The sequence below is a fragment of the Dipteris shenzhenensis genome, chromosome 9 (genome assembly GCF_047967505.1).
Source record: "Dipteris shenzhenensis isolate YYH24624 ecotype China chromosome 9, Dip_SZ_1.0, whole genome shotgun sequence".
Taxonomy (NCBI): domain Eukaryota; kingdom Viridiplantae; phylum Streptophyta; class Polypodiopsida; order Gleicheniales; family Dipteridaceae; genus Dipteris; species Dipteris shenzhenensis.
The window spans coordinates 24389523-24408087 of NC_141604.1; the positions used below are offsets into that span (position 1 = coordinate 24389523).

At 38.6% G+C, this 18565-nt stretch overlaps 1 protein-coding gene and 1 long non-coding RNA gene across 2 annotated transcripts; one reads left to right on the top strand and one right to left on the bottom strand.

The window, feature by feature from the left end:
- Window positions 1–8729: 8729 nt before the first annotated feature.
- On the bottom strand, window positions 8730–15329 carry LOC147898405 (putative receptor-like protein kinase At1g49730). The gene is made up of 4 exons (XM_087379526.1): window positions 15226–15329; window positions 13617–15107; window positions 12646–12704; window positions 8730–9029 (listed from the first exon to the last, which is right to left on the bottom strand). The coding sequence occupies exons 2-4, from the start codon at window positions 14292–14294 to the stop codon at window positions 8948–8950; spliced, it is 819 nt and encodes a 272-aa protein (XP_087235652.1). The 5' UTR covers window positions 14295–15107; window positions 15226–15329; the 3' UTR covers window positions 8730–8947.
- A 1315-nt stretch (window positions 15330–16644) lies between these two features.
- LOC147898406 (uncharacterized) lies at window positions 16645–18345 on the top strand. The gene is made up of 3 exons (XR_015541600.1): window positions 16645–16914; window positions 17034–17185; window positions 17509–18345. It is a non-coding gene; the product is annotated as an uncharacterized LOC147898406 (long non-coding RNA).
- The last annotated feature ends 220 nt before the right edge of the window (window positions 18346–18565 follow it).

Here is an 18565-nt window from a genome sequence, read left to right on the forward strand (position 1 = left end):
GGAACACACCTTTTCAATTGGTGTACGGCCGTGAAGCTGTTGTCCCACTCGAAGAAGCATGGGGGTGGATGTGGAATCTATGGATGTAGAAGTCCGTCTTTGCACACAACAAAGTCAGATACATGATTACAAATATGTAGCCTCGAGGATTCACCTAAAGAAAATTAGTGTACCACATGCGTTCAAAAGGAGGAGTATTTTAATTCAACTTTTTGAAAAAATTTAACACAATTACAATAACAAGAGGGGTACTTTAATATGACTGCAAAAAAAAATCATAGTTCATAAGTATAGAGGGATGGTTTTATTCGAGAGAAGATTTTAGTTGAGGGGTTTTTTAAATACTCCTTGAACACATGTGATACATACAATATCTTAGTAGTGCACCCCTTGAGAATGTAGCATGCATTAATGAAAATATAACCGACCTTAATACTTCAATAACAAAAGGTAGTGAGCATCAACATAATTCAGCAATAGATACAACTACTGAAATGGATCCAACGCGGGCGACCCATCACTATTGTGCTATACAAAGAACAAGGTCAAAAATAGAAGGTACTAGAAGCATAAGGGTGGATGTGAAATCTATGGATGTAGAAGTAATGTATCAAATGCATGCCCATAGTAATGTAGCATGCATTACCGAAAATACAATGGACCTCAATACTTCAACAACATTAGGTAATGAGCATCAACATGCTCCAATAATAGATACAACTACTCAAATAGATGCAACCGAGAGCGCTACTTATTTAAGAGCACGATGTCACATTGTTCAGAACAAGGATGTGGTTTTGGGTACGAGAGAACCTCTCTGTCTTGTATACATTTTCGTTAAGCGATAATGTAGAGCACCCATCTTTGTATCCATTGGTCTTCAATGCTCCTTCACTTCATGTACTCGGATCCATGGATCATACATGCAGCTTTTGCTAGGCTCAACTGTGCAAACAAGAGACGTGAATGCATATGCATGAGGTCGTGGAAAAGTATTGTGACAAAGTTAGTCGTGTGTCATTATTGTCCTTAGAAAGACCTCTAGAGATTTTGAGACTTCTACTAGACGGACATGATGCTTGAAGCAAAATGTTTAAGAAAAACATTAGGGCTTATAATAGTGTCATGGCATTTGTTTCATTGGAAGCCCATGTTGATCAAATCTTTCCTAAGCATGGAGATATACAAAACTTTCGAGTCCATGGTAGTGTGTATCACCGGGTTGAAAATTTATTGCCCAATGAGGCTAGGCAAGAGATGTCATGTTTTGCATAGTTGTATATATATGACACTAATCATGAACAATAACACTGTTTGCATGGGATGCCTAGGGATTTTGGAGGAGTTATATATGATGATGCATGAGTGCAATCTATGTATGCCATTGCATTAGTGACTATCAGACAAGTGCTTTGAACAAATCCACATACAAACCTGACGATGGTTATTTGTGAGAGTTAATCGACCTCAAGATAGTACTTAGCTCCTATGACTAGCAAGGTTATTGCTCTTGCAATCATGCCAGGACAAGGGGATGACTTCGATATCAAAAATCGAGACATTCAAATTTTTAGCCCAATGGGTTTGTGAGTAGAATATATAATTTACACCGATCATACATGCCTCTCACGTATGTTCTTTTGTTTCCTCGAAAAAAAATGGTTAGCATCTATGTATCCCATATAATGATGTCCAAGATGCGATGAAAATTATCAAAAAAAGGAGCAAACCAGATTTATTCATCACATTCATCTGTAATCCAAAAAGTCTTGAAATAGCTGTAGCATTGTTGCTCGGACAAATTACACAAGACCAGTCAGATTTGACAGCTCGTGTGTTTTATTAAAAGCATAAGGACATGATGCAATCAATTACAAAACATAATTTGTTTGGGAAGGTGACTAGATACGTGAGTGTGATAGGGTTTCAAAAGAGAGGTCTACCACACGCACATATATTTGTTGATATTAGAAGATGTCTTTAAATCCATGGAGATCAATCACTATGACTGATTAGTATGTACAAAGTTGCCAGATAAAGCCACGTTCTCGAAGTTGCATGAGATTATTGGATAATGTAATGTCCATGGTTCGTGTGATGCACTGAATGCATCTGCAACTTGCATCGCTGACAAGAAATGCATTCATTGTTATCCACATACATTCTCGCAGACTACAATTGTTGGCAATGATGATTATCCTATTTACAAGCGTCGTGATAATGATAGAAAGATACAAGTGAAAGAGGTGTGAATGATAATCGTTTGATTGTGTCATTTAATCCTTTTCTCTCTAAAAAGCACAAGGCACACATCAATGTTGAAATATGATCCACAATTATTACAGTTAAGTATTTGTACAAATAAGTATAGAAAGGTTCATGAAATAGCCATCATCAGGATACAACTAAATCGTGCAAGAGAGCAAGGACTTTTGCACAACACAGTCGACGGTGACATTGATGAGATTAGTAGTTACTTCGATGCATATTACGTGTCAGCATCAGAAGCATATTAACGAATTTACGAGTATGTCATATCGATGAAAAACCAGATATGCAAATGTTGCTGGTTCATCTTTCGATGCACAATAAGATCATATTTCGAGATGATGATAATTTGCAGAATGTTGTGGACACGGAATAAAATCAGAAGATCACTCTAATAGAATGGTTTACTTACAATTAGTTGCAGCATGACGCAAGCAACCTTCTATATGATGACTTACTAGACAAGTTGGTTTGGAACAAAACTAGTAATAAGCAATGGACTAGAAGATAGAAGGGAAATACCATCGACTAGATGTAAAATATTTCCCCTCAGTTGGTGAGCTCTATTTCATGCGCATGCTTCTTAATGTGTGCACGGGATGCAAGTCCTTTGATGACCTACGTACTTTTGACAAGCAACTCTACTCTACTTTCAAGACATCATGCATAGCACAAGGATTGTCGGAGAGTGATAATGAATAATTTGTGGAGGCTGTGTTTTATCAATATAGTACACAAATGAGACACTTGTTTGTCACAATTCTGGTTTTAGAATCAAGTATGGGGAATTTAATTTATCATCCTACTAGATGATAAAGAAGACTGTATTGCACTTGGAGCACATTCTTTAATAACATGGATGAAGGTTGGTTGAGTTTGACGGAATGCCTGTTGTATACAGAACATCTTTGTTAGAAGCTACAAATAGCTTATTGTAAGAAGAAAGAATGTTTGAATGTGTGAAAGAAGCATAGCTTCCTAGCCAATGAAAATATCCTTGAATCATTACCAACGTGCTACATTCAATCAGATTTTGACAAGGATCTATGGAAACGACGGTGAGGTATTTTTTCTCGATGGTCAAAGAGAGTCTGAAAAGATCTTTTCTATAATTGCTTGCCCTCTCGATAATGTGGGGAGGGACACATCGCTTGGCATGTGCATCTTCTCGGATTACAGCATTACTACTAGCCAATGGATGCATGTGCAATCCCAAAAGATGCATATGCCAAAGCGATGTGTCTCTCTCCACGCAACCGTCGAGCAAGTAATTGTAAAGAAAGGACTTTCCAGATCCTCCTGGACCATCGAGAAAAAATACCTCACCGCTATCTCCATAAACACTTATAAAAATCTAATCGAATACAGCATGTTGACAATGACTCAAGGACATTTCCATCCACAAGGCAGTCTGTACTTCTTTCACACAATCATTCTTTCTTCTTACAATATGCCATTTGCATCCTCTGACAAAATCAGCCAAGATTCACTCATGTTGTTAAAAAATGTGCTCCAAGTGTAATACAATCTTCTTTATTTTTCGAGCACAACGATCAATTAAATTCCCATACTTGATTTCAATATATGAAAAAAGTCATCCTAAAGGTTGATGGAAAATCTTTTCCACAAAGTCTAGGACACCTTGGCTCATAGAAAACTAGAATTGTGACAAACATGTGTCTCAACTATGTATATTCATAAAACGTAGTCTCTTACATACACACAAATGATTCATCATCACTCTCCAACAATCCCCATGCTATGCATGTAACCTCAAAAGTAGAATAGACTTATCTGTTAAAAGTACGTAGGTCATCAAAGAACTTGTATTCGACCGATGGTATTTTATTTTGTCTTCTAGTCCACCGCTTACTGGTTTTATTTCAAGCCAACTTGTCTAGTAAGTGCATCATGTTGCAACTGATTGTAAGTGAACCATTATGTGAGGGTAGTCTTCTGATTTTGTTCCCTCCCCACAACATTTTGCAAATCATCAGCATCTCAAAACATAACATCGAAATATGACGTTACAAACTTTGCACAGCTGATTTTTATCGTGCATAGCATACTCATAAATCCAACAACATGCTTTTGATGCTAATACGCAACGTGCATCTAAGTAACTACTAATCTCATCAATACCACCATTGACTATCTTATGCAAATGCCCTTACTCTCATGCATGATTTAGTTGCATCTTGTTGATTTCTCTATTATGATCTTTGTACACGTATTTGTACAAATACTTAACTATAGTAATTGTGGAGCATATTTCGATATTTATGTGTGTCTTGTACTTTACGGAGAAGAAAGTATTAAATTGCACAATCAAATAATTAGCGATCAAACCCATTTTACTTGTATCTTTCTACCATCATCACAACGCATGTAAACATGATAACCATCATTGACAACTGTAGTTTGCAAGAATACATGAGGATAACAACGAATGCATTTCTCATCAACCATGCAAGCTACAGATGCATTCAGTGCACCACACAAACCATGGACATTACATTGTCCAATAATCTCATGCAACTCTAGAAACATTGCTTTATTTGACAACTTTGCACATACTAATCGATCATAGTAACCGATTTTCATGGATTTAAAGACACCTTCTAATATCAAGAATATATGTGAGTGTGACAGTCTCTCTTTTGAAACTCTATCATACCCACGTATCCAAACATCTTCCCAAAAATTTTATGTTTTGTAATTGACGGCATCATGTCGTTATGCTTTTGATAAAATACACTGATTATCAAATCTGATTAATCTTGTGAAGTTTGTCCTAATAACAATGCTACAAATATTGAGGCCATTTCGGATTACAGATAAATGTGATGAATAAGTCTGATTTCTCTTTTTCTAACAATTGCCATCGCATCTTGGTACAACTAGCACATATATTGAGGTCCTCCCATAGTAAAAGCAGAAGACAACACAACTCTACGCCCTGCAACATTATTCAACATGATACATGCTCTCAGTTTTATTTACCATGTCCATCAACCCTTGATAAACTTCAGCACATATTGAAGCTTGGTTGTTTCGTATTAACACCAACTTGGACTCTTTCATACTACTGTAGACATTAACCATGTATTGCTGCGGCAATCTACCCCCACGTAAAGGACATACATTTGTATCATCTCACTTGTAAACGGTATGGGTAGGTCTCTCTTTATATGATACAACTCTGTCCATGTATCTTATACAATGGTGTGATTAGAAATATCACTATATGGGATATATAGATGCCAACCATCTTCCCCCTTGAGGGAACAAAAGAACATACATGAGAGGCATGTATGATCGGTGCAACTTAGATCTTCTACTCACAAATCCATTGCGGCTAACAATCTGAATGTCCTAATTTTCGATATCAAAGTCATCCCCTTGTCTTGGTATGATTACGGTAGCAATAACCTTGCTAGCCATAGAAGCTAAGTACTGCCTTGAGGTCGAGCGGTGATCGGTGCAACTTAGATATTCTACTCACAAATCCATTGCAACTAAAAATCTGAATGTCCCAATTTTTTATATCGAAGTCGTCCCCTTGTCTTGGCATGATTACCATAGCAATAACCTCGCTAGCCATAGAAGCTAAGTACTGTCTTGAGGTCGAGCAGCTCTCACAAATAACCATCCTCTAGTTTGTATGTGGATTTGTTCTCAGCACTTGCCTGATAGCCACCAATGCACTGGCATATGCATTACACTCATGCATCATCTTCTACAACTCCTCTAAAATATTTGGATCCAATCCAGGCATCCCATGCAAATAGTGTTCTAGTTTAGAATCAGTATCATATACATATAATTGTGTCAAACGTGGCAACTCTTACGTAACCTTATCGAGCAACAAAGTTCCAACCCGGTGATACACACTACCATAGATCCGAAAGCTTTGTATACTCCCATTCCCAGAAAACATTTGATCAACATGAGCTCCCAATAAAACAAATGCCATGACAATATTATAAGCTCTAATGTTTTTCTTAAAAAGTTCGCTTCTAATATCATGTCTGTACAATAGAACTCTCAAAATCTCTGGCGATTCTTCTAAGGACAACAATGACACACGACCAACTTTGCAATAGCGATTTTCGACAACCTGATAAATATTCATTCGCGTCTCTTGTTTTCACAGTTGAGCCTGACAAAAGCTGCATGTATGATCCATGGATCCGAGTGCATGAAAAGAAACATTGAAAACTAGTAGATACAAAGACGGATACTCTACATTATCCCTTAACGAAAATATACTCAACATAGAGAGACTAGCTCTCGCACCTAAAACCACACCCCTATTGTGAATAACATGACTTCGTGCTCTAAAATAAGTAGCGATCCTAGTTGCATCAATTTGAGTAGTTGTATCTATTATTGGAGCATGTTGATGCTTATTATCTATTTTTACTGAAGTATTGATGTCCACTGTATTTTCAACAATGCACGCTATATTATTGTGTCCATGCATTTGATTCTGTTGTCTGCGAAAGCCGACTTCTATATCCATAGATTCCACAATCACCCTCATGCTTCCAGCATGTTATATTTTCGACCTTGTTCTTTTTACAACATAAATGCGACGGACTGCTTACGTTGAATGCATTTGAGTAGTTGTGCCTATTACTGAAGATAGTAACTACCTATTGTTACGAAAGTATTGAGGTTTATTGTATTTTCGGTAATGCACACTACATTACTACATCCATGCATCTAATTCTATTGTCTATAAAGGTTGACTTCTATATCCCATAAATTCAACAGCCACCCTCATGCTTCTAGCACCTTGTATTATAGACGTTATTCTTTGTATAGCATAAATACAACGACCTGCTCACTTTGAATTCAATAATCTTCTCTTATGAAATCATACTAAATATAACCTCTTCTACTCATCTCTTCATCTTCCGTATCCACTCAACTAACTATATAAGGATCTATTCCTCAGTAAGGAAAAAAAGCTTAATTAAATAACCCACGCTCATCCAGACCATGACACAATTGATGGATCTTAACTAATGTGTCTCAAAGAATCAAATAATTTAGAAAGCAAGAACCAAGGATAAATTAACAAAGCCATCTTTTTTCCATCTATCTAAAATTGAAAGCTTACGATCTATGTATCACTCATAGTATCCCATGACTAAGATTGAGTATGTCACCATCTTTTGATAAGTGTAATCCTCCTATTTTATAAACATATGAGCAAATACAGTACTATATATCTACGTATACATGTGTGTGTGCATGAATATGTATATATATATACATACACATACAAATATGTATATATATGTATATATATATATATATACATATATATTTATTTATTTATTTCTATATGTATGTATGTATAAATGTACATGTATATATATATATATAGACATACATAAAGTCAAAATTAAATAAAATAAAAATTTTAATTTTCATAAGAAACAATCTATGGAAAAACAATATATGGGACAAATCATCGTTACATAAAAAAGGATTAAAAATATTATTTTACAAATTAACCCTTTATAAAATATTAAAGTTCCACCTCATAGCTTATAACATAGGTTTAGATTAATAAACATAGATTTAGAATCTACTATTCCTACCTAGAACAATCCGCAATTCAAATATTAAATTAAAGTGGCTTCCATTGCCATAGATATACGTCAAATGAAAGTAAGTAGTTAAAATATATTATTTTCATAAATAAAATACTTTGCAAAATAGGCACAAAAAACTTATCCTACTAAATAACTTGAGGACGACCTAAGTAAAGGAATTCATACAAGGATTTAAAATTTTCGTATAAACAGTGATGCGAAAGTCTGATGAGTATCTTAGTTGTCACAAGTTATGATCAACTCTAATTTATAGCTCATCCTAGTCATCAAAGAAGTTAGCTTATTTAAACCAACTTTGAACATTGACACCTTAGTAGATAGTAGCTGAACTTGTTCTTTCAAGTTATTAACTCGTACAAACAGTGACGTGGAAGTCTGATGAGTATCTTAGTTGTCACAAGTTATAACCAGCTCTAGTTTAAAGCTCATCCTAGTCATCACAGAAGTTAGCCTATTTAGACCAACTTTGAACATTGACACCTTAGTGGACAGTAGCTAAACTTGTTCTTTCAGGTTATTAACTTGTAGTCTACACTCATTATCGCATACAACTACCATTCGCTATCTCTTCCCAAAATATGTTGCATCCACTGATTAAATTCCTTCACGCTATTCTCAATTTGAGAAATCCTTACAATGAGAGTTCCAAGAAATTCTCCCATGTCATCTACTATTACTCCACCACCATTTGAATAGATTTTCTTCCCAGAACGAGACCATATATCATGTGTTCATGGCACATGCATCCTTATTATGCCTGTATCTATCTTAAATGGACTTTAAAAGATTATAATGCCTTGAATATGAGAGACTCCTACATGCATGCTCGGTTACTAGGTTGAAGATCCTCCCCTTCTAAGTTGTTTCATTATAAAAGCAGTGCGACATTCACTGCTAGAGTTAAAATGCCTTGAAGGCAACTTGGCATCCTAAGTTGCTCCATGTGTTAAAGTCTCCGTCCTTGCAACTTGTTTTATCGCACGAGGGCTGTGTAGCTCATGAAAGGATGACAACACATCAGAAATTGCAAGGATCTCCACCCTTACAACTCACTTCATTACACTAAGGATTTGTCGCCCATGATCCATGACTCCCCAAGATTTGAAATAGTAGTAGAAGTCATTTTTGCTCCTTCATCCAAAACAAAATACAAAAACATTTTCAAGTATGTATTAACCTAATCGTATAATTCAATCACACCAATTTCCTAGAATTTACATGAGCAGAAATCAATTGATATGATTGTCAAATCAAGAGTGAGCATACCAATATATTTAAAAGGCTAGATACCCTAAGATTTTAGCAAATCTCATCTCCGCAAAGAATTTGAATTCAAGTTGGATAGCTTGAGATCTTTGTGAATAAGCTCTTACCAAGCCAACCCGTGCAAATATTTTTCAATTCAAAGGCGGTAAGTTCGTCATCATTGTCCAATTGTAGAGATGCTTGCTTAGAGTGACTAATGATATGGTGATAGAAGGTAGAAATCATAGGGCATGTCAGAGGATAAAATCCACATGCAAGGCACATGGCTGTAGCATCCAATTCGAAAATCAAATCTCCTTATCCTGCTGTTGCCATACATTAGCCTCCTCTACCCACCCCATGGTATTTGCTACCTTTAGGTGCGAGCTTTCATAATCCTAAATCTGAGACCTTAGTTCCTATGATCATCACCAAGCAATATGTTTGATGGCTTTGGATCCTTGTCAATGAAGCTAAGCCAACCTATGAAAGCATTCCAATCTATTAAATCCAACACGATGCTTAGATGTCTTCTCAAGTTCACAGATAGTAGATTCATCATCATCCAATTAGCTTAGTGTGCCTAAGGGTGTGACGGGAAGAGATAGACGTCATGGGGTATATCAAGATGAAAAATCCAATTGCAAGGCAAATGGCTCTAGGCTTTGATTCAAAATTCTAATCTCCCTATCCTCCTCCTCCCACATGTAATCCTCCTCTTAGGTTTCAAATAAAAGCATAAGAGCTATCAACAAAAATAACATCATAAAGGACATTGTGTGCACACTATTTTTCTCCCTAAACAACATGAAGTTATCAATAACTAAAATAAATCAAACCCATTCTTAAGAAGAGGAGAAATAAGAATCTTAAAATTAGTATTGGAGTTAAACCAACCAAATTTCATAAACTAAATGAAAACAGTGATTCAATTCCAAGCATTCTAAGGGGAGTGGGATCAAAGGGATCTACACTGAGGTAATCTCTTGCATACTTTACTTATGCAACAAGATACTAGGAACTCCATTGCTTTAAGCTAAACACTATATTCTTAGCTAGTAAGAACAATTATGTACATTATGTATTTGCATATGTACAACTATAGAGATGTAGAATGGAGATAGGTAATGAGGATTAAAAGTAGAGAAAACCAAAGGCATCTCTTCTTAGAGGCAATAGGAGGCAAACTTTTCAAGCACCCTAAATACACAACACTTTCCAAAGGCATCCCTTATGAGAGGAAATAGGAGGAAAATTTTAAAAAGGCATCCTTCTTAAAGGCAATAGAAGGCAAACTTTCCAAGCATCCTAAACACACAACTTTTCATCAACTACATGAATCGTAGATCACTATTAGACCTTATGGGAATTGATGTACTGATTTTGTTAATGCTTAGTTCTTGTATTCCTTTTTTTTACTTAATACATAATTTGATTTTCTCCAAAAAAACAAAATCGCTATCATATCTTCTAAGTTTAATCATTAGAGGAGCTTCATGTCTTCTTCAACTCCACATGATACTCATCTACTCGAGAGCTTAGGAGTTTCTCCCAATTGCATGTTGACAATCCATTTTGTAGCATAGCTTTCTTGGCTACCTCATTCCACTTTATCACATTCTTTCGAAATTTCACAGTGTCATCTTCTTCCATCAACTGTCTCAGGTCCTTTTTCACTTCTTGCCTACCTATTATCCCACCACCTTCCTCTCAAGGTCTAGCCTCACCTTCCATCCATCCACCGTACACTTTTTGTTCATCATCAAATATAAAAAATAAGGCCCTCTCTCTTATGGTCTCTGACATCAAATCTCACTCACGACTATGGCCTCTAGCATCGATACAATGTGCAAATCAAAATCTCCCCATTGCTTCATGGATTAGTACCCATGGCTATTGTGCACATGACATGAAACATACTTAAACCTTTACTCTAGTTGAGAAGCAAGGCTAACTTCTAAAAAAGAATGTCATATTAGATCACTTAAGACAGAGGGTACTAATTTGCCTCTAGACATAGTGCCAACTCTTCAAGATGCTCCTGGGAAAGAGTAGCAATGCTTTAGAGATAGGGTTTCATGTCTTTTTCAACTTTACATGCTACTCATCTTCTCGAGAGTTGAGGAGTTTCTCTCCATTACATGTTGACAATTCATTTGGTAGCATAGTCTTCTCATTTGGTAGCATAGTCTTCTTGGCTACCTCCTACCACTTTATCACATCCTTTCTTAATTCCACAACCTCATCTCCTTCCACCAACTACCTTAGGTTCTTTCTCACTTCTTGCCTACCTATCATCCCATCATCTCTCCTCTCAAGGTCCAACCCCACCTTCCATCCATCCACCGTGCACCTTTTATTCATCAACAGATATCAAAAATAAGGCCACCCCTCTTATGGTCTTTGTCCACGTTAAATCCCACTCACAACTATGACCTCCAGCATCAAATTCCATACAACGTGCAAATCAAAATCTCCCCATTGCTTCATGGATTAGCAACCATGGCTACAGTGCACATGACATGAAACATACTTGATCCTTTACTCTAGTTCAGAAGCAAGGTTAACTTCTCAAAAAGGAGCTTAGATTAGATCCCTTAGGACAGAGGATGCTGGCTTGCCTCTAGACATAGTGTCAGCTCTTCAAGATGCTCCTGAGAAATAGTAGCAATGCTTTAGAGAGATACAAATACAATCAACTTTGGTGATTGCTTGTCCAACCACATCAAGAACTTGTCTTCCTCCGACCACAAAGATGGGATCCAATAACTCGGATCAACTTTTCCATTGAAGTATGAGTCTAGCAATACAGGACCTATTGTGTAGATATTGCGAACAACTTTCAATGCTTGGTGGTTGAGTACTTCCAATGAATTGAATGCAATTAAGGTGGTCTCACCTAGCCTTGAGTGTGGATGGAGAACAAAATCAATCTTTGCGAGCATCCGGATCATAATGCAGGCAGAATATATTTTGCTCATGAAGCCTTAGAGGTGGTGTTCTAAGAATCTAAGTCCAAACTCTCAATCGAAGACCAAAGCGAAGGAGTAATCTATTAATGACAATAATTAATTGAACTTCGAGACCAAGGAAAATACGTGATGATTATTTTTTGGGAATGATATCTTTACTTACTGATCATGATAGAAGTAAGGATAGGCACATAAGCTAAGAGTGACGAAGGATATGGTAATAGGAGGTAGAAAACATAAGACACGTTAGATGAAAAAACCCACATGCAAGACACATGGCTCTAGTGTCGAATTCAAAAATTAAATCCCCCTATCTTTCTCTTGCCATGCATTAGCCTCCCCTACGATCACATATATATAATCATATATTTATGTGATATATGCATGTGTAGAGATATAGTTAATTTAATTCAAAAAATATCTTTTTTTGTTTACTCAAACTAATGCTCAAACCATAAGACAATATGCCTAAGGAAGCAAAGAATTTCAAGTAGAAAGCAAGGGAACTTAGTAAAAAAATAATCACCTACCTGAGTAAACAAAAGTTTTGGAGAGAAGCTGGTGCTCGTCCAATAACAAAATCGAGCACCTGCAAGATAAACAACCAAAAATAAAAAATAAAGCTAAGTGAACCGTACATCTCTCTCTCTCTCTCTCTCTCTCTCTCTCTCTCTCTCTATATATATATATATATATATATATACGTTGAAATAATTCTACACTAAATTCTTACTCCTAGACCAAGGGAAAAAGCTCCATCTTGTTAACTCAATTGGACTACACAATGCCAATTGATAATCTGAGGCTCACAATTGAGACAATTGATTTTGCATGTTCTTATTCACTCAGTTGGCTTGAAAGTCTACATAAATGGTTTGAAAAATATTATTTTATAAAATAAAAACATACGTGGGAATCTAAACACGGAGCCACCCTGCTATGTAAGTAAATCTAAACATAGAGCCACTCTTCTATATAAGTAAATATATACTGTAAACATAGAGCTACCCTTTCATATAAGTAAATTCTAAAACATCTAATCTAAACTCCTTAGAACCATTTAATTCTTCTCTAACTAATAGACTAACTTATTCCACCTCCGACCACCATTATATTTCTCCTCTCTCTCTCTCTCTCTCTCTCTCCATTATCTTTAGGAAAAAATGGTTCTTAGTTCAATTTTCTCCTCTCTATACTGCAACATCATCCACAAATTATAAGATCAGAATTGTTTGAATGATTTCAAAAATGTACCATGTCTTAAAGGATGCAATGTAGGTTCAACATATAGATAGATAAATCCATCGCAACTCTCTCTCTCTCATACACACACACATAATTGAAGAGAGAGAGAGAGAGAGAGAGAGGGGGGGAGGGGGGGGGGGGCGGGGCGGGGAGGGGAGGGGGAGAGGGGAGAGGGTTATAAATGCCTTCACACGCACACACACTCATCCTCCTCCACCAATGCCCTCCTCCTTGTAATCAGCCCCAGAAGTATCACCCCATAGCTGAACACACGACTCTTGCATGACATTCTATCTGTCTTCACATAAGCTGGATCCAGATACCCGAATGACCCTTTCATTGCTATTGTCTGTGGCTCTTCCGTCCCTACTGGTGCCACCTTGCACAGCCCAAAATCTGTCACCTTTGCATCATGCTCCTCATCCAGCAAAATGATTGCAGACTTTATGTCACGATGCACCAGCCCCTGGCTTGCGAAATAGTGCAAGTACTCAATCCCAAACGCTATATGCAGTGCAATCTTCATTCTATCCCCCCATGCTAACTGCTGCTCAGCAGATTTCCCGGAAGCTAGACCATGGAGGGTATCATAAAGACTGCCTTTGGGCATGAACTCATATATTAGAATGTGCTCCTTGTCCTCGATGCAGTAACCCAAAAGATTGACAAGGTTCACGTGGTGAAAACGATATAGAAGCTCCACTTCACGAATAAACTCTTGAGGCTCTTGCCTAGATACCTTGTTTAGCCTTTTCACTTCTGCCACTCTCCCATCTTTCAGTTCAGCTTTGTAGACCATTCTGTATCCTCCTTTGCCTAACACCGCAGAAAATCCCCCTGTTGCTTCTTCCAACTCTTGTATAGAGAAGGCTTGACAGGTGTCAAGTTTCAGATCCATCTTCTGGCTTAATCCGGACCTCCTTGAATGCCGCATTTTCAACAAAAAAAAAAAAAGGTGCCTTGGACTATGATCGCTGGAGCACTTCCACCCAGAACACTTGGCAAAGACATTGCTTCGGTTGTGGCAGGATGATTACAGCTTTGTAAGAGATCCTTTGCATCGTCACTACAAAGATTCTTGTTGCCTGGGGTAATAGTGAGAACTCTGCCATTATCTCTCAGCAGTGAGATACTTTGGGGAACTGAACCGGGAAGGTCATTCGTCTGCAAGTTCAGAACTCTTAGACTAGGCAGAGCAAGTGTAGTTGGAAATGGTCCGCTAAGTAGATTACCCTGCAGATCTAATTCTTGGAGTGCAAGGTTGCCAAGTTCCCCAGGAATGGCCTCTTGTAACGCATTATTGCTAAGATCGAGTGCCACAAGTTTTGACATTCTTGCTAGAAAGGAAGGAATTGAGCCACTCATCAAATTGTTACACAGATTTAAGCTTTCAAGGCTTGACAGTGCAAGGAGCTCAAACGGTACTGTTCCAGAGAGACCATGGCTGGAGAGAGCCAGCCCAATCACTTCCACTCCCGAGCACGTGACGCCAACCCATGTCCCTGCAGGATGGCTAAGACAAGGATCGGAGAGTTCATTACAGCTTGATAGACTGCTCGGAGTCCCTAGCCCATTCTTCAATCTTAGCAGAGCTTTTTGAGCAGGCACACTCTCGACCACATGGTCCAGCTATGCACGCATTGGTTGAACTCAATGGTATAGATTGCTTGGACTGGTGCAGCATCTCAAAAACCCACAACTGTTTGATTCGATATGGCCATAAACTCAACAACTCTCCTAATCCATCCTGGATTATCAGCCAATATTGTAAAGTTCAGAAGATGTGAGCCCACATTGATCTCAAGCCGACAGTAAAGCATCGTATTGTTGCCCGAATCACATTGGCATACAGTGTCGAAGCTTACCTGGTGAGTCACATTAGCTTGAGTGGCAATCGTCTGTTGAACTCCACCTGGGGATTGGTTGACAGTATCCTGCGTTGCAAGCCAGACTAATCTCTGTCCTTCAGTTGGTACTCCCTGTCACTGCCCACGAAGATAGCTCTTGGCATCCTTGAAGAAGCTGGAATCCGGCGGAGCCTGGATCTTCAGGCACGCCATTCGCTATCTCAAACCCACCATTCACAAGCACATCACTTACTGATTCGCTAATTAATTCCACTCGCATATTGTCCACTCCAATACCACAGCTGCGTCCAGTCCCTGCAATGGAGAGCTAGGTCTGATACGAGCTTGCTTGGAACTGATAGGTCCGCTGGGACCACGGCCCAGCAGAGGAGCCAGAGAACTCAGTGGCGTTTCCTCCTCCAGCTGAGACTTGGATAGATACACTACCAGGAAACGGGCCTGCACAAAGCGGTGAAAAACTCTTCATGTCAAATCTAACAAGCTATGAAGCATTAGGAGCTGTTGTCAAGGTTTGGTTTAGTCCTCCGGCATCTTGAGACGGCCAGAAGGGACCGAGATAGCACTCCCCTGAAAAAACTTCAAATCCCAATCCGGTGGCGTTCCATTTCTTCAAGGCTCCCGAGTCTGAGGAAGACATATTCCGTAAACCAGAGTTCAAGTAGGGGGTGGGATCAAGAGCAAAGAAGAAGCCTGTGCCATTGCAATAATCTTCAAAGCTGGGATTCTGCAGCAATGCTTGTGAGAAGATTTCTGTAAGAGCGGGAGCCATTAGGAGGGGGTAGATGCTAATGATGAGGAGGAGAGGAAGGGAGCAAATAAGGCCTTTTACACACCCAAGGGCGCCCAACGTTGGGCTGCAGTTTGGACCAATAGAAAGCCACCATTTGAGGTTTGGGCGGGCACCTCTTTACACATACAATGCCCAAGCTTTGACCTTTTAATCCGACGTGGAGTCCACGTCATGCCCTAAGAAAGGCTTTTCTTGAACAGCCAAGCTTGGCTGCCCACCGATGGGCAGAGCTGGATTCAGCCAATCACCATCACGATTTGGGTCCCCCAACTCCACACTTATCCGGGCACTCATTTTTACAAGAGGGGTTTATACTTGGGCGGTGTGTAAAAAGGGTGCCCATCCATGGGCACCCATTTTTTAATGATCTCACAATGGGCAGTCGGTGTATAAGGGGGGGTGCCCATTCCAACCCACCACACTTTGGGCACCCTATGGCGATGTGTAAACAGACTAATAATGTAGGGATCTTCAATTTAACCCTTCATGGCAAGAAGAGTGACTCAATCGTGAGATTATCAAAAGAAGGCATGAGGGTCCAATGGACCTTCTAATAAATAGTATTGTTATCCTAATTTCTCATAACATTATCTCTCTTCCTGCTGACCATTGAGTCCTGTCCTACCCTCACAACTCGAGTCTCGAACTCACGAGTCGTGAGTCACTTTGAAGTTTCCAAATTCCCTCCACTTGCAGTCCTTGCCTGAGGCTCCTCCTCTTTTATTCAACAGACCAATCCTTCAACTATCAACACATACCCCTGCAGGTTGCCGTTTTGAACCAATCTCACGAGTCTCCAGTGACCAGTCTACTCCAGACTCCCGCCACGGACTGCGCCAGTGAGTCTTTCCTCAGTCCTGCCTTCGCGGTCTCCTCCAAAACCAATTCTTGGCCAAGTTTTCGAAGCTTCATTTCTACTCTGGCTTCCCAACGCATGACAAACTAGCTACTCCCAGTCAACAACGTGTTGCGTCCACATTGCACAACTCGTAGTAATCATGATTCGTGCATGCAGCATGCTTTTGGAGGTCTATATGCAGTGCAACAGCAGTCTGGACAGTGGACAGGATTGATTGGAGCTACAGCATCCAGCCTACGCAGCTATGCAGCCTACAATATTTTCTCCTGTGAAGCTATAGCCTACGCAGCTACGCTTTCTCTTCTAGGGTATAATCAATCATTTTCTCTTGTAACGATTGATTGCAAGAGCCTATGTTCATGAATCATGAATCATACGCTGGAACCTTTAGCAAATCCCACACATATATTCTCTCGCAAAACAAAAACTTTGCAAGTTTTTGCAGCGTGGCTAAGACGACTTTTTTCCTACTGGCTTGATATCTCATTGTGCTGGAATTTGCAAACCTTTAGTGCTTCGAATTTATAGAGTTATAGCTTATGAAATTCCATTAATTAATTGATGATATAATGAATGCTTATAGTTGGAGGAAGATTAAATTCAAATTGATTCTTTTTTGCAGATTTGCAAGATTTTGGATTGGAGTTTGCTTGGAGCTTCAAGGCTCAAGAGTATTGCAATTTGCAAGCAAACAAGCAAAGTCTAAGAGGTATGAACTTTAGCTTTGAATGGGTTTTTATGAATGTTGGATGGAGCCTTTTGAAAGTTACAAGGTCTTTTATTCCATCATGGAAGATCATATATCCATGGGCATATGCTATTTTTTATGATGAAGGAAAAGAGCAAATTAAATGCTCTATATGGTGGAGAGGAATGCCAACAATCCATTTGGTCAAATGGGAAGTAGTACAATTCAAAAGCAGGCACTTGAAATACACAATAATTTAGAGGGGCACAAAAGGGCTCAAGAGAAAAGCAAAGGACCAAGCAAGATAATAGAAAAGCATGTGGACCTAATGGTAGATGCTGAAAAGGCACGCGTTATGAGTGTTATGCAAATTATGTTGTTTGTGGCAGGTAAGGACATGTCAGAGTCATATGTAGATGCATGCTATCATCACATGTTTATGCACACACCTAATATGCCATTGTCAAGTGAGTACTCATCCTACATAAATATCAATTCCGGAAAAGAGTTCTTAGAAGCATTATATCTTGTGTATTGGGAGAAACTCAGAGAAGATATATATGAGAGCCCTTTCTATTCCATTATGGTTGATGAAAGCACAGATCGTCGCTATGAAAAACACTTGATTTTTTACATTACATTTCTCTACAAAGGGAGAATTGGACCTTGTAAGACTCAATTTGTGCGCTTAGTTCATGTTCGTGATGGTAAGGCACAATCAATGTATGAAGGTGTGCAACAAGTGATAGATGATATGCAATTGGAAAGGCAAAAAATGGTGGGTTTAGCATCTAATGGGGCTGTTGCTATGATTGGTGTTAATGAAGGATTACTTGCTAAACTATGCCATGACATTCCACATCTTTTGGGAGTTCATTGCATTGCTCACTGCCGTGAAGCATTGGTAGTCAAAGATGCATGTGAGAGCTTCATAGAGTTTACCAATGTGGATAAATTTGCAAACAAGATAAGACAATGGCTGGGCGAATCTTCTTTGCGA